Genomic DNA, 17,845 nt, shown 5'->3' with positions numbered 1-17,845 from the left:
GAGAAGAATCATGAAGATATCTGTGTCAGGTGTTCTGGCCACAGCATTCTTGTATCCGAGGGCAGCAGCATGATGGAGGTACAGTACCACCGTTGTATCAGTCTCTTCCTGGTTGCTGTAGATTGTGGGGAGCTCACGCACCTCAACCTGAAACACAAAGGGGTATTGCACTTCAGTCACAACCAATTCTAGATCTAGACAAAAATCACAGATAATCACATAATTTACCAATTTTACCAATATTTAAATATAAGACTGAAAGAAAAAATCGCATCACCAATCACCAAAATTTTATACTGTTATTTACCAATCACAAAGAAGCACTTTGGCAATATTATTTAAGTTAATCCTGGTAACAATAATTAATAATTATATGGGTTTTCAATTTACCTTGCCATTTGATGAGACAAGTTGATGGGCTCTCCGCTCCACGATCAGCACTACCATCTCTGTTCTCTCCAGCTTTGAAGCTGCCTGTTGATCACTCCATACTCGCAGCAGGAGCTGGCAGATCTGTTTTTTGTTGTCATTTGCAAGGAACATCTTGAAGTCATATGGCTTCCTGGTCACTGGTCCAGCCAAAATGATCTTCTTTGAGCTGCCACGCCTCAACCTCTCCTGCGCTTTGATAGATTCCAGATGGTAACTGTCAGTCGAGAACAAGAAGTGCTTCTTGGCCACCATTTGATCGAGCACCTGTAGGCATATCTCACCACAGGTTGGAGGAAGGTTGGCAAGGGTATGTAGCAGCGCCATGCCATCCTGGATGAACAGGGCATCCTTGGGGTATGGCAGATCTTCTGGGGTGGTGTCCTCCAGAAGGTAGTGCAGAATAGAGGCTTTGTTGGTCTTGGAGAAAAATCCATCCGGTGTTCCAAGGCTGGGAGGCACAGGCATCAGTTCCAAGTCCAATGGCTCATCTTGACTCTGAGACTTGACGAGGAGCACGAATGCAAGGTTGCTTTGCTCCTGAAACTATGACCTGGAATGATAAATGGTTAACATGTTAATATGGCGTGCAACATAAAAAAATACGTGTTCACATTTAAAAATGTAAAAATTAAGATCACCATTTAAAAATACATTTTAAAAATACAATTGCCCTCGGGTATTGGAACACTTCATTACCTATTCCTGTGAGGATGTGCGGGTGACCTTCTTGTTACAAGTCTCCATGGTCTTGAGTTTTTTCTTCTTGATTGGGTCGAAGAAGCTTCCTGGCTCTCCACTCTGTATGCGTCTGATGAAGTCAGCTTTAGCGGCCTTGCCCACAGCTTAATTGGTAAAAATGTAATTATTTTGTAATGGTGGCACTAATTTGCATACTAGCATGACACACACACATGTGATCACTTTAAGAATAGTTTTATTATGATCTTTGACCCTCAAAACATGGGTCTAGACAACTTATTTGTTCAGTTGTCTGCAATATTGCCTGAGATATAGTGAAACTAGATTTTTCGATAATGGCGGCACTAATTTGCATGAAAATGATCCGTGGGACATTTTGACAACTTTTTAACATAGCTCATCATTTTCTACACAATTTTTCCAATATAGAAACACTGATTAGAAGTATATTTCCAGGGGGTGCATGATACCCCCCTCTTCCTACTAGACTATAGGTTTTTATGTTGATGTGAAAGTAGAGAATTATCACAAGCTGATACACTCCTGCACCACTGGACAGAATAATTTGAAAACTGGATGTTATCACTTTAAATAAGAAAATCAAACCAAAATCTCACAAGTTGTACAAATCAATCGAAAATATGCCAATTCTCTGTTATAGTATCATTAAAACTATAGTCATTATAAATCTTGGGGGAAAGTCTTGAAACGTGTGTCTTGTTTGTTTCTTGCGAAATCGAAGATTCGCAAGTATATTGGTTTGTCTGGGACGCGATTCTATCTGTTTTTGTATGTCAATTGCCTAAAGGTCCCAATTTCAAACCGATCTTCACAAAACATCATCAAAAGGTGGAGTTTGTCATAAGCAAGATGCTTATTGATTTTGAGGTCTAAAGGTCAAAAGGTCAACATTGCCCAAATATCTAAAATTGTCAATTTTCATCCGATTGACTTGAAATTTGAAGAGGATTTGCATATTTTGTCATTGAATTCAACCACCAATTATTTTAAGGTAATTGTTTTAGGGATTTCACAAGTATTGTGCTCGATAGCCTGGTGTTGGCTTAGCGGTTAGGGTGCCGGCTTGGGATCCTAGGATCCTGTGTTCGAATCCCGGTCATCGCTGAATTAACACCAGGGGGTTGACTCAGCCTGTCATCCTTCCGAGGTCGGCAAATTGAGTACCAGTTCACTGGTAATTCCCTGTGTGTCGCAAGGTGCGACTAATAGGGTTGGCGGCAGGAAGGGCATCCGGCCATAAAACATTGCTTCAAAAAAGGGGACCAAGGTGCCCGAAAAAGGCCAACCCCCGCTCTGCGGGGAAAAATGGCTTCTGAGGGTGGTTCCTTCCACAGATATTGTGCTCTGCACGATGTCTTGTTTGTTTGTCTATGAGCAGGATATCTCAAAAAGTTGTGGACGGATTCAGACGAAACTTGGTGAACAGTTTGGGTGTGTCATTCGGAAAAATTTATTCGATTTTGGTGAAGATCTGAATCCATATCCGGATACGAGAAAGCAAGATGCTTACTTTCTGCCTCACTCAAACCACAGCTACCGGGCCAGCTTCAATCTCTCTTTCTTGCAAACAAACATCATACACTTTTCATCATACACTTTTCTTACTCATTTGCCATTTTCTGGATTGCTTTCACCTTGGACCTTATTTGCAATATACCCATTTTCTTTTTCTTCTCCCTGTGCTTTTAGCGCAATTTCAACTCGATCTTGGAGCGCGAGGAGGCGCAGAACATCCAGACAGCCAAGGGAAATTCAAATAAGAACTTGTCCAAGATGCAGGATTTTTTGCCTACAATCTCTGCAGTGACTAAGGGAGTTCTCCAGGGTCTCCTAATGGTGTTGGGATACCTTTTCAAAGAGGAATACAGGTGATGATTTGAGAAAAGCTATGTTTGCTAACCCCCTCAAACAACTCAAACTGAGCAAAAGGGTCCACAATGCATATACAGTAGAGTGTCGTAACTAATAGATGTGTTCACACCCGCCCCCACACCACCCTCGCCACCACCTTAAAAGGTCATCCACTGTCGTTGACGACATTTAAGCCCAAAATGCCAATATGAAATCACCTAAATGTGTTGTTTTGTACATTTAATTTAATTGCATTAAGTTGACGTTTGTTCATTAAGACTGGATTGTCCACCAAATGGTTCCGTTCATTGTAATGAAATTCATTACAACAAGTATAACAGAAATCAACTTTAATCCAACAAAGCCTGTTTATGAAGTGTTAATTTTCAAACTGCTCAGAATGTTTTGGTTCCCATTCATTCCATTTCTCACAGTGGTAATTCTTATTCTCAGATATACTGAAGACTACCGAGTGGTTCTCGCCCGATCTATGGCTTCAAGCGCGCCAGAACCCGACCAGCCGGATGCCGAGGGCTTTTTCTCTCGCCCACCATTTGGAAAACGAAATAGGCCCAGGATAATGTCTCCGTTGCTCACGCTCCACCTGTGGTGTCTTAACCCTGCCGTGGTGAGAATAACTGGAAAAGGATAGTTTCTTAAGGATTATGTGATCTTTGGGATAATGTGGTCTTTTTTGATGATGTGATCTATCAAGGAATATTAATGGGGCTTCTGATTGGTTACTCTGAAGTAAACGTGAAAAAGATGAATGGTGAATGTAGTTGTTAGTCTTGCTTCTCTTCGACCAAGTTTACAAATTCTAAAAGAAAGAGCGAAACATCAGTCAATGAGGTCAAATTGAAGAAGAGTGATGCTGTTGTTATGAACGAAGTCGATGGAGGCATTATGTTTTCGGGTTGTCCGTCCGTGATTTTCGCCACCGCGATAACTTGAGAACAGCTGATGGGATCAAAGTCAAATTTAATATGGGTATGCATAATTATATAATGAACGCTTAGATTTTTGGGGTCATGAGGTCAAAGGTCAGAGGTCATGTTCGGTGAAAATCCTGTTACCACGATGGCCTGTAAACCAGTGATGAGATTTTGACCAAAGTTGGTAAAAGTATGTTTAATGATGCAAAGATGAACTGATTAGAGTATGAGGTCAAAGGGCAGAGGTCGCATCTTTTAAAAATTATGTTACTGGGCTAACTTGTGAACCAGTGATGGGATTTTGACCAAACTTGGTATAAGTATATATTATACAACAACAACAACACCTGTTGAGTACCAGTTCACTGGTAATTCCCTGTTTGTCGTTAAAGGCGGCAAAAAGGGTTGGCGTCAGGAAGGGCATCCGGCCGTAAAACATTGCTTCAAAAAGGGGACCGAAAAACAACAACAACCACGGTTCCCGAAAAAGGCCAACCCCCGCTTTGCGGGGAAAAATGGCCTCTGAAGGTGGTTATATATATATATTATAACAACAACAACAACATGCATTTTACGGCCATTTTCCCTGCTAGGGCGGGGGTTAGCGTTGCGGTCCCCATGTATATATTATGATTAAAAAATTAACTGGTTAGATTTTGGAGTCAAAGGTCAGAGGTCATGTGAGGTAAAAATGTGATACTTGAGGACAGCTAAAGGGATTTAAATCAAACTTGGTGCAAGTATGTATAATGATGTAATAATGTGGGAGGAGGCATATCTGTCAATGTTGCGACGTTGAAGAATGCCGCTCTAGTTGTTTCTTTTTTCTTGTCTTGGTCTTTTATGCAGGCTTTCTCTGAGATTGCTGAGATTGCACATTGTGTGGTCCTTTCCTCTGGTACACTGGCACCTCTCACTTCCTTTGCTTCAGAGCTGAACACTCCATTCCCAATTCAGCTGGAGGCCAACCATGTGATCCCAGAGAACCAGGTATGCAGATTAACATCAACTTGTTCTCGGATTTTCTGCACCCACAATGCTCAAAGAGGTTCTGATGTCCACCTGCTGTTAGTCAGGTTCACTATGTCAATAAATTATATTTCGTTCAAAATCATGGTAGATTAGCAAACCTATACATTTTTGGAAAGGTTATAGCATAAGGAAACTAAAAATCGATGTTTACATTTGGAGAGATACCTGTATGGCGGCCATTTTGAAAATTCAAAATGGCCATTGTAAAATACATATTTTGTTCTATTTCTGCCTCTAATTACCCTAAAAACTTTTTAAAATATGCTAAACCTATATTTTCAGGCACAAGCAATCCAATGAAAGTATCAAATTAGTGCTATGGGGAATGGTAAGACACGAATCAAAGGTTTTGAATTGCAAAATACTGTCTTTATATTCGCGATAAGTTGCATAATCAAATACATGTTATCATTTTGTACAGGCAGTTAATAACATCAAAATGTGTCACAATAATTCATATCACCAAACATACACAGGCAGTCAGCAAAATCATATATACACATGCAGTCAGTATAACTTCACATCTACACAGGCAGTCAATGACAAAATATACACAGGCAGTCAATGGCATCAAACATACACGATTACAGAATATGCCATTTAGAGTTCGTCATCACTGTCCTGTGTGTCGTATCCGACAATATAGTCCGCATCGTTTTCACAGTCCGTTCCACACAAGCAAAGGTCGGTCAAATTGATTGGCAAATCGAATTGGTCGAATGGTCGATCGAATCGAATTCGATGAATCGAATCGAATCGATCGAATTGGTCGAATGGTCGAATGGTCGATCGACGCGATTGGTCGAATGGTCGAATTGGTCGATTGGTCGAATTGGTCGAATCGAATTGGTCGGAATTGGCAAATGTAAACATTGATTTTCAGATTTTCCATGTAATAACGTTTCCAAAAATGTATAGGTTTGCTAATCTACCATGATTTTGAACGAAAAAACATAGTGAACCTGACTATGTTGTGCATCGTCAACATCTGGCTGCCAAAATTCCTTAATTTGGATGTTAATCGGATCAAAGATATAATCTGGCAATGCAGCTTAATCACAGCCACCCAGTCATCAGCACACACTCACAATGAAGTGTCTGTTTTTTCTCTCGCACCACCACAGCTATGGGTTGGCTCGTTGGGGCAGGGTCCAAGTGGCCGGCCGTTGTGTGCCACGTACAAAAATGTGGACACCTTCCCATTCCAGGACGAGTTGGGGGACCTTCTCCTTGCTGTCTCACAAATTGTACCAAATGGACTTCTTTGTTTTGTGCCTTCATACAGGGTAGAGACTGTTAAACTACAAAGCACCCATATAATCATCACATGACCACTAATTCTTTTCAGTGGTTGGTCACTTTTCCTCTCTGAATTATCACCTTTTGCCGAGGTTTTCTCAACATTCCCTTCCTTTTCAGACTTATACAGCCAATTCTCACTTGCCCTCTTTACCCATCTGTTCTGGGTAGGTCTCCTGACCTCCCCAGGCCAGTTTTCTCATGCATGGCCATTTATTTAAGCTAAACATTTTGTTCTCTACTAGATACTAGAGCGTTTGACAGTGAGGTGGAGAAACACTGGGCTGTGGCAAAGGCTTGAAGACACAAAAATGGTACTCTGTGAACCGAGACGAGGAAACCGTACAACTATGGACTGTCTGATATCACAATACTACAGCGCCGTAAAAGTTGGTGAGTATTAAAGGGAGATACGGAAGATAGTGAAATATTGTGAAGAGTTTGGGATGTTGATGGGCAGTAGGTAAACTATATACTGTATAATATACACACTACTGTGCAAAAGTCTTGGACACATTCAGGAGTTACAATATATGGATGTTATGAGCATCCACAATTCACCCAAAGCATCCACTTGTGTTTTCTACTATTATAACAATGTTGACTATTATTAACATAGCTTAGTTTGAGTGAGAAGAAAACAAGTTTACCCTTTAGCAATGTTTAATTCACATTGATCAGAATCATGAAAAACTTGTGATCACAAATCAGAAGGTAAACTAAACAGGAGCAGGTAATGTGAAGTGGTGTAGTAGCTAATCCATCACATTTACCAATCAAATCTAATTGATGACTCATTGCCAGGTGTTCCTCAACATTAACGTCAGGTGTTCCTCTCTATATAATCCATAAAGCTAAAGACCCACTTTTCGTATGTTCTGCATAATATAAATATATCACGATGAACTGTTAGATTAAAATAAAATGGCTCTAATTTCAGCCGAAGATGACCATGGAATTATGTTTCACCATAAAGGAATGCTATTGATTGTAATATCTTGCATCACTCAATTTTCAAGGTGTGGTATCCGAAACGCAATCAACAAGTACAGAGAAACATAATCTGCAAATGACAAAACCAGGACTGGAAGACCCAAAAAGCTGTCTAACAAGGACGAGCAATACTTAGAAGATATAATCTACTTAAGGAATAGAAAGAAGACAAGTGTTTAATGGACATTGGGTCAGCTGTTTTCGTCCATCCACCAACCATATACATAGATTTAAATATAAATTGTTACGTTTGTGGGGGGTAGGTAATGAAATACCATAGTGGAGATAGAACTGTGTAGTGTGTAGGGAACTAGGGTAGCATGGACCGCCACATTCAACGAACCACATTCAACGATCTCGTTGAGCAAGCTGAGTGCCGGCCGATATAAAAAGAAAATCATTTTTATTTTCATTATCTCTCCCCTTGTCTGTTTTTGTAACTGCGTGGAGGGTCCCTCAAGTAGGAATTTCAACTATTTTACTCCAACCTTTATTTCCTCTTAATTTATTTTCAATAAATTCCTTGTGGTGGCATATTTTATTTGTGTTGTCTTGTTTGCATGGTGTGGGGTCCGAGGATAAGCCTGTGTGGCTTTCGTCCGTGCAAGTAAGCACTTTGGTTCCGTCCCGCGCGCATTACATATTACATCGAGGTTTCTTCTACGCGTCACACAGCCCATGCTATAAATTATACAATCATACCTTTCCTATGGGATGTTTTTACCTAATCCCCACAAACGTAACACACACCCCTCCCCCCTGAAACAGCAGCTCCTGCAAGGTTCAATGCAGGGGTTACCCTTCCAGCTTTACCACTTAACGACTCACATCTAATTAGCCGACGCAATAACTTAGGAGGGGCTGTGGGAAGCGAGCCTTAGCTAACTTACCTGTTCTCCTTAACGTTTTACCCCCTTAAGCACAACAATTCAGGTATTTACAAATGTTCTTTGGTTCCTCGCTCCTATCTCCTGGGGTGGGTAGAAAATTGTCAAAAACCAACACAAAAACCTACCTTAATGACAAACCTTATTCAAAAACTAATTAACGTTTGTACAAACCCCTTTTTAAAGATGACTTTGCCCGGTGGATGCCACAATTGTGAACCAGTGATGGGATTTTAACCAAACTTGAAAAAGCATATATTATGATGCAAAGATGAGCTCATTAGATTTCAGCATCAACCCCAATTTCAGCATCAAATGCAATTTGCCTAATCCAAAATTTCGGCGGGCCCTCTCCTTTCGGCACAGTCAAGTGATATTGATCGGGTGGACTTTTTCCCCACACACTCACACATAACACCAATAACCAAAGCATTCATTCCAATCCCTGCAAGACCATGCCATAATTCTGATTACACATATGTGTGATCCTCATTATTAGGCAGCAGGGAGTTCTTGCACAACTAAGATGGTGCACAACCAAGCCCGCAACCAAGCCAAGGCTGTGGTGCTCGCAGTCTAAAAACAAGTCACTTGCCATGACGACTTCTTCGCACCCCTCGCCCCCTCAACTACCCGGCCCCTAGCGGCCAAACAGCTTCTTTGCTGTACGTCCTGCCAGAGAGGGTCTCCACACCATCCAGGCTCTCTCGGCCTCGGGCTCTCTCAGCCTCTCCCGGGTCGCCAAGGATCTCCCTACCTGTTGGTCGCGCAACAGACCCCCCTCTGACGGGTCCCCACCTAGCTACCACAGACACCACTGGCTTCCACTGACGAATTACTTCAGGGGGGGCCGCAGTCACCCCTCCTCCAGAGCTTGACCCCTTCATGCAGACACACACACCTTCCCCACCCACAAAATCCCAAATGTCCTTCCCTCCCCCGCTGCCATTCAATTCTCAAACACTGGCAATGCAAAAATGGTGGTTGTGTTCCTTACTGCCATGGCCTGCATACATGCTATAATCCCCACATTCACACCTCCAAACACAACTCAACCTTTTACACATAACAGACATCAACCACAAGACATTTTTAGTTTTCATACCGATCCACTTACCAACCATTTGAGGTCACACTCGTCCACCTCCATTCCAATTACCCATGTCCCAATTTTTTTTAGCAAAACTGAACACTGGGGACAGTACGCATCAAGGCACCTTACCTTGAGTGCAGGTCGGCACAGGTTGGTCGGGCCCAAGAGTGTCATCCACCACACCAAGTTTCCTCATTTATTCCCAGCCAATTGAACCCAGGGCTCTCTTCCCAAACCGAGAGCCCATAAATCGCAGTGGAACATCTGTGGAAGATCATGCTCACATCATCACGTTCCACAGATACTCCAATGGTTGTCTGGTGGGCTATATCCGTTCCTGTCCATGTGGATAGACCCACATCCATAGACCAGCACAGCATGGCAGGTCACCACATGCTGGCTGTCCCAGAGTCTCAGGGAGAGGCCGCCAGGCGCATGCCCTGGCGGTCACCACATCAGGCCTTTATTGACCGTCCGTGGTGCCGCCACCAAAGCGCGGCCAGCAACACCTCCCCCTAGTGGTCCTCATGATGCACGATGTTAGGTGCCCGTGAGAAACCACCTCAGACCCCCAGAGGTCTCAACCCCCACCAGGGTCCGGTGACCCTGCCGGCCCGAGACAATCGCTCGCGGGCACCAGACTGCCCGTGGGGCCAGGGTCGTGCCACAACACCTGTAGTCGGACCCCACGTCCAAAGCCTGCCAGTGCAGCTCCCGATCTGCCTCCCACAACCCAATTTCGAATTCACCATTCCCTCCAAGGCTGCTCCAAATCAAATTCCCATTTAAATTTGAATTTAATTTAAAAAATTCCGGTCTCCCGTGTCCACACGCAGCTGCATGTCAAAACCCCTTTGTCTGTTTTTTTGCCCCTCCCTGCAGCTGTTCCAAATTTACTAGGGAGATCGCCTTTCCCGAGGCTATTCTCCACGACTCCCCCATGTCCGAATCCAGCTCAGGGCCAAAACACCCCCCAACTGGGTACTTAATTTGGGAGTCTCCTGTGCCCAAATGTGGCTTGTGGCGATGGCCCCCGGGTCACCTTAATCTCGTCTTGGAGATGCTTAACGGACCGACTCACCTCATCTCGCAGACTGTTGGGCTCGAACAACCTCTTCCTTGATGACATTGTCCCAAGTCTCTAGCCGCTCCTGCATAAACTCATTCATTCTTTCCCCATTCAATTGTGACCCTCACAGGCCTTTATCCACCAACACCCGCTCTTGTTCTGTAATACGGGCTTCCAACCCCTTTACCTCCTCTGCCAAACCACCGCCCTGGTGCTGCAAAAGTCCCCGTTCCTCTATCTGCTTGTGCATTCTGGCATCCATTCAGGTGCGATAACCTTCCAGGTCCTCATTTACTTTGTCAATCCTTGTATTTGTTGCCCCAATTTTGTCTTCCAACTATTCCCCCATTCCAACTGCCTGGGTTTTGCACTCCTCTATTTTTAGTTCCATTTCCTCCCGTTTTAATTCAAGCTCCAATACCATTCCTTTTTCTATCTCTTCAAATCGAGTCTCCATTTTTTCCTCGACTTCTCCCATCCTGTCCTTCATTTGACCCTCCATTCTTTCCTCTATTCCATCAATCCGTTCCCCCAGTTCCTGTTTAATCTCTACTTTTATTTCATTCATTTGATTGGTAATGTCATTTATTTTTCCCCTCAATTTTGCCCTCCAATTGTTCATTGATTTCCCTCATTTCATTCCTTTGTTCAATGAGTTGTTCATTCATTCCCTCAATTTTTCCCTCCAATTGTTAACAATTGTTATCCATTTTTCCCTCCATTCGTTCATTCTAAGCATTACTTTTGCCCTCCAATCGATCACTCATTCCCTTCATAATTACCCTCCATTCCATCAATTTTGTTTTCCATTCCTTTAATTTTGTTTTCCATTTCATTAATTTTGTTTTTCCAATCATTCAGTATTGGCATCAATTTTGTTCGTTTGGGCATTATTTTGTTCCATTAATGATTTAAACATGGCCTGGAAAGTCATCGGACCTGTTCTCTGCGTCTCAGGTCCTGCCATTGTGGGGGACGGGGGAGGTTCCTGCCCTATCCTCATCTGAATCTACCCGCGGCTCGCTTCCTTCGTCTTTGCTGCCTTTGCGTCGCTGCGCTATTTCGTGCACGTCCTCCATTACGAGCACAGCAGCTTTTCTTTTCTTTTTTTCCCCCACATGTGCCTTTATTTACCTCGGGGAAAAAACTTTTTAACTCCACAATGCACTGTTTTTGCGTTTTCCCGACACCAATTAACTATAAAATTTGGACCTCAGTACTACGATCACCTCCCACTCGATGAGAGCAAGACAAAATTTAGATTCCAAATTTTTCAAGCTCAGTACGCTTGGATCGTGGCTGTCCTGATGGATTCAAAAAATCCCACTTCTGACACCATTTGTCCTGTCTGTAGCTAGTTAAGACCAGCCTTGGACGAATAGCCGAACCAGCTTTAACTCCTGAGGCGAGCAGCTGAATATATAGCAGTTATTTTTGTCGCGCACGGTAATGAAGGAATGCGAGATGTTTAGCTGAACGATCAAACACGGGATTGTTCCCAAAACCACAACGAATAAGCAAACACAACAAATAAAATGCACCACAAATGATTTAATGAAAATAAACCAAAGAATGAAAATGAGAGGTGAGGTTAAAAAAAAAAAAACTAATGACTACTTTGAGGATCCTCTCACGCTGACTCAAAGACGGTTTAAATCTCATCCCAGCTATAAACTGCCACCCAGGTGTTTCCCAGGTAGGGCGAGGCACCAGTGTGTGCTGTTCCTCGGATGGACGTTATACTGATTGTCCCGTCTGCCAGGATTAGTTGGTGGACATTAAAGATACCACTGTGTGCTTTGTGAAGAATAAGCTGGCTATCGCCAGCACCATGGCCAAATCCCTGCCCTAACCAATTGCTGGGAATGCAATGGAAAACCACCTAGCATAACCCTTGATAAGAAACTGTTTCGGCAGTATTGTGTATCTCATTATTATAATTATATACATTTATATTAAATATGAACTTTATATTTGGATGTGAAAAAATGGTCCTTCTAACTTACCAATCCACTTGAGGCTCTTTCAATAACCCAGTCACAACTAATTTTTTTTTTCTGGTGGTCTTTGAGGTGGGGCGTTGCTGCTTGGTGTCTGCCGTGGCAAGGTGTGCGAAGGCCTCGACTTTACCGATGAGAGAGCTCGAGCTGTAGTCACGGTTGGAATTCCATTTCCAAGCTTCAAGGATCATCAGGTTTAAGTGCTTTCCTTTCTTTTTAAAATTCCAATTAATCTAATTGATCCTTCTATTTGAGTGGCTAATTTACTCGTGCAAATGACATGCAAGTGCTTTTTAACTAAATGTGTCTGTGTTGGTCTTTCTAGTTCTTTTTGTCTTGTTTTCTGTATGCAGCGTGATTCATCAAGTACATGCTGTCCCTTTGATGGACATTAAACTGGGCGTCCCCTCTGCCAGCATTAGTTGGTGGCATTGATGATCCCATGCGCATCCCTATCCGTATCCTATCCGATGATCCGTATCCCTGCGCATCGTAAGAGGCGACTAAGGGTTGGCGTCAGGAAGGGCATCCGGCCGTAAAAACATTGCCTCAAACAGGGAACCATGATTGTCATGGGGCCCGCAAGGCTAACCCCCGCTCTAGCGGGGAAAATGGCCTTAAAACGATCATTCATTCATTCATTCATTCATTGATGATCCCATGGTGTCCTTCATGAAGATTAGGCGAGTTATCGCCGGCACCTTGAACAAATTCCAAATTCCTTCATTAACCTACAGAGGACACTGTATCAGCAGTACAGCCACCCCTTCAGCTGATGATGCTACACACTGCCATGCATAGCATACGAAAGAAGAAGACCTTTTTTCAAACTGGTTCTATTGTACACCGCATCTTTCCTATGCCATCTCCAGGCGCTGCATAACGTCATTGCCGGGCACCGAAGGGGGCTCGGCAGTGACGCACGCTGAAAGGGAGTACTCAGTTTTCACTCTGGTTGTTTTCTTGCTTTCTTTCTTGTTTGTTTGTTTGTTTTCTTGTTTGTCCGGGCGATATCTCAGCCATCCTTTGAGCTAGGAAGCTGAAATTTTGGCACAATAGTGAGCAAGTCCTTTGTCAAAAACTGTATTTTTTGTTTTTTGATTAATCAATTAATTGATGAGTTATTTAATTATTCGCGATTAATTAAGTACTTATACATTTCCTTTCTCTTCTGCCCATTATCTTCTGCCCATTTTTGATTTATTGATTAATCAATCAATTAATCGATAAATTATTTAATTATTTGATTAATGACTAATTTTTTTTTTTAAAGTTACAGATTCGGATGAAATGGTGGTGGTTTATGTGTTCTATTAGCAAATTGATTAATTATTTAATTTTTTAATAATTATTATTTATTTATTTCCATTATTATTTATTTATTTGTTTTGTTTCTCATCTGGGCAATATCTCAGGCACCTTTTGAGCTAGGAAGATAATATTTGGACATGACAGTGACCAGGTGATGTGGCCATAAAGGATATTTTTGATTTATTGATTCATCATTTAATCGATTAATTATTTATTGATTAATCAATGAATTATTTAATTTTTTATTTATGACTTATTTAATTAAATTTCTAAAAGATACATCTTCGGATGAAGCACTAGTGGTTTAGTTATGCCATTAGCCAATTGATTAAGAAAATATTTTATGATAATCTTTTATTGATTTTAATTATGCAATTAATTGATCAATTATTGTACTCTTTCACGAGCCTCGATTCAGTATACAAAAAATGCCGCGCTGTAGGATATTTAATTATTTGGCATGGGGGCGGTGTACTTTGAATGTACAGTCACGTGAAAAAGTAAGTACACCCCATGTAAAGTTTTGACTTTTTCAACATATTTCAACAAACAGCTATTTGATCTTCATTTCAACAATATTGATAGATAAAGGTGATATAATATAACAAATATCATGAAACATTTACATTTTGTAGTCCATTGTATAATTTAAATAAACATAAATGCAAATTTCGCATGTGGAAAAAGTAAGTACACCCCTACATTTATCACTACCTCAAATACCTAAAATTAGAATCAGGTGCACCAGCTCAGGTGCAAATGATTAGAACATCGTTAGAGAGGATCTTGGAGGAACCTGTCTTTTTTAAACCTCAGACATTTAGTTTGGTTTGCTCTTTGTTGTTGAAGTGTGCAGCGTCACCATGCCTAGAACAAAAGAGCTCTCTGCGGCCTTCAGAAAGAAGGTTATAGATGCCTATGAGTCTGGGAAGGGATTTAAAAAGATCTCCAAACAATTTGAAATCAATCATTCGACTGTCCAGAAGATCAGCTACAAGTGGTGAAGATTCCAAACAACTGCCAACTTGTTCAGGCCAGGCCGCCCCAGCAAGTTCGGCCCGAGAGCAGACCGCAAGATGCTGAAAGAAATCTCGAAGAACCCCAGAATGTCATCACGGGACCTACAGATAGCTCTTGCCACTGTTGATGTCAAAGTGCATGAGTCTACCATTAGAAAGAGGCTGCACAAATTTGATCTACATGGGAGGTGTGCCAGGAGGAAACCTTTGCTGTCCAGAAAGAACATCAGAGCAAGACTAAAGTTTGCCAATGAACACCTCGGCAAAGACCAGCACTTCTGGAACAATGTGCTCTGGACAGATGAGTCAAAGGTAGAGCTATTTGGCCACAGTACCAGAAGACATGTTTGGCGAAAACCAACAGCATTTGACCAGCAACCAGCAACAGCAACAGCATTTGATCGGCAAGACAGCATTTGACCACAAGAACCTGATACCAACTGTAAAGCATGGTGGTGGAAATATTATGGTTTGTGGCAGCTTTGCTGCATCAGGGCCTGGGCAGCTCACCATCATATAATCCACCATGAATTCTTCATTGTACCAGAGGGTGCTTGAGGATAATGTGAGGCCATCTGTCGGAAAGTTGAAGTTCAACCTAAGGTGGACCTTGCAACATGACAATGACCCTAAACATACCAGTAAATCCACCAAGGAATGGCTGAAAAGAAAGAAATGGAGGGTTCTGGAATGGCCAAGTCAAAGCCCCGATCTAAATCCCATCGAGATGTTGTGGGGGGATTTGAAACGAGTTGTGCATGCAAGAAACCCCTCAAACATCGCACAGCTGAAAGAATTCTGCATGGAGGAGTGGGCAAAAATTTATCCCAGTCAATGTCAGAGACTGGTAGACAGTTGTAAGAAACACGTACTTGAGGTTGTTTCTGCCAAAGGGGGCAATACCACCTATTAGAGCCAAGGGTGTACTTACTTTTTCCACATGCGAAATTTGCATTTATGTTTATTTAAATTATATATATATATATTATATATATATATATATTATATATAATTATATATAAAATATATATATATATAAATTATATATATATATATATATATATATATATATATATATATATATATATATATATATATATATACATACATACATATATACAGTATATATATATATAATTATATATATATATATATATATGTTGGGGATATATATATATATATATATATATATATATATATATATATATATATATATATATATATATATATATATATATATATTGTTGCAGATATGAGATTGGCCTCCATCCATATCCGCTTGTAAATATTCCCCTATTTCCCCAATACTTCCCAACTATCCCCAATCCCCCATTCCCTAGTCCCATTTTCTGTAAACAACACTCTGTAGACCCGACCTCCCCCTTTTTCCCCCATTAAATGTCGCATCCAGGTCCACCGCCTCTCACGTAGACAACTATAGGACATCTTGCTAGTTATTCTTAGTCTATGTCAGTTAAGGACTCGTTTCCATTAATTCTGACTCTTCGTTGCACCAGAATGTGATTGTATGGCACCGTTAGAAAGTTTAGGACCTCCCAATACCTCCCCGCAGCTCTTCCTCATGGTACAACAACAACAACAACAACAACAGCGGCGGCGGCGGCGCGGGGAGTGTGCGTCCTCACTCCGGCTTGGTTAGCCGCCATTGAACATGTGCTCCGACGGGGTTACCACGCAGGGGCTCGCTGTCAGCTCCTCGTCAAGGGCGGAGCCCGGTAACCCCCCGCACCCAATAGAAGCGGCGGACCGATTCCATCTGGGGCGGAGACAACGCGCCGAGGGCGTGTCACTCCCCGCTGAGCATGCGCAGGGAGAGGGAGGTGACGTCAGATGCGCGCTGGACTTTAAGGAAGAGAGACGCCACCAACCGAGCGCTGTGACACCTCCCTGCATCTACTGGACCGTGCTGTATCCTGTCCCTGAGCCAAGGTGCACCTTGTGCTATCGACTGCCTGTCCTTCCCTGCCATCAATCCCCGTGTAAGTCAGTCTTGTCCCGTTTGTCTGTGGTCTGTTGGGGATAGATAAGACTGTGTCTAAGTGCCCATCTTTTCTGTGCTTCACCTCTTACCGTGTAATCTACCCGTTTCTGCATCACCAATTATATCCTCCTCCGGAGGTCTTGAGAACTGTACCCCTTGTGTCGTTGCATTTATCCCAGCCGTTGTGTCCTTTCCTTCATTGATTTAGCGTAGCGCGATTCGGCCAACGTTCGAGTGGAATCGGGTGAGTTGGGGAAGAATCGGGTAAACTGTGCGAACACGGCGGCCATTCCGCTCGGTCAAGCAACATCTTAATCCGCGTGTCCGTAACAATATATATATATATATATATATATATATATATGTATGTATGTATATATATGTATGTATGTATGTATATATATGTATGTATGTATATATATATATGTATGTATGTATGTATATATACATATATACATATATATATATATATATATATATATATATATATATATATATATATATATATGTATATGTATACACACACACACACACACACACGCACACACACACATATATTCTTCAAAAAAAGAAACTTGACATGGGTTTATTAACTGAGAGAATATGATTGATACAAACTTTGCAATGTGTCTCGATTACTGTAACAGGAACACTTTACAAATGTCAGAGACATGATCACCGGTGAACTGACCGAACAGCATACACAGGCCTGATAAAGACAAAAGGATAGACCAAAATGTCAGTATCTGGTGTGGCCACCACAAGCATTGATGACAGCTTGGCAGCGGCGACACATGGAGGGTATGAGATCCTGAATAACATGTTGTGGAATGTTCTGCCACTCTTGCTGAAGTTCCACAAGCAGTTCCTGGAGTGTCTGAGGTGGGGGATTCCGCTGGCGAACACGGCGATCCAAAACATCCCACAGATGCTCAATCTGGGACAAGTCGGTTGACCGAGCAGGCCAGGGTAACATCTGAACGTTGTTTTGCTGGAGGAAGTCCTGGCAGACACGTGCAACATGAGGTCGGGCGTTGTCATGTTGAAAAAGTCCACCGTTGGCGTTGATGAACGGAACGACGTGAAGTTGCAAGATCCCGTCTCTATAGCGGACCCCAGTCAGTGCACCTGCCACATGCACAAGAGCCGTCTGGCCACCATGATGGATACCTGTCCACACTATGACACTTCCACCACCAAAT

The 17,845-nt window shown here is 42.2% G+C and overlaps 1 protein-coding gene across 3 annotated transcripts in view; it reads left to right on the top strand.

The window, feature by feature from the left end:
* BRIP1 (BRCA1 interacting DNA helicase 1) overlaps positions 1 to 17,845 on the top strand; it is an 86,121-nt gene that overhangs the window by 49,268 nt on the left and 19,008 nt on the right. For all 3 annotated transcript variants that reach the window (XM_078773863.1, XM_078773864.1, XM_078773862.1), the window contains exons 12-17: positions 2,842 to 3,020; positions 3,457 to 3,631; positions 4,788 to 4,928; positions 6,095 to 6,256; positions 6,515 to 6,662; positions 12,384 to 12,505. In XM_078773863.1, coding sequence (XP_078629989.1) covers positions 2,842 to 3,020; positions 3,457 to 3,631; positions 4,788 to 4,928; positions 6,095 to 6,256; positions 6,515 to 6,662; positions 12,384 to 12,505 — 927 coding nt within the window. The remainder of the gene's footprint in view (positions 1 to 2,841; positions 3,021 to 3,456; positions 3,632 to 4,787; positions 4,929 to 6,094; positions 6,257 to 6,514; positions 6,663 to 12,383; positions 12,506 to 17,845) is intronic.

Source organism: Myxine glutinosa, chromosome 3 (assembly GCF_964187855.1).
Source record: "Myxine glutinosa chromosome 3, kmMyxGlut1.1, whole genome shotgun sequence".
NCBI lineage: Eukaryota > Metazoa > Chordata > Myxini > Myxiniformes > Myxinidae > Myxine > Myxine glutinosa.
Note: the sequence above shows the minus strand (reverse complement) of the source record. Positions and strands in the feature narration are given on the sequence as shown.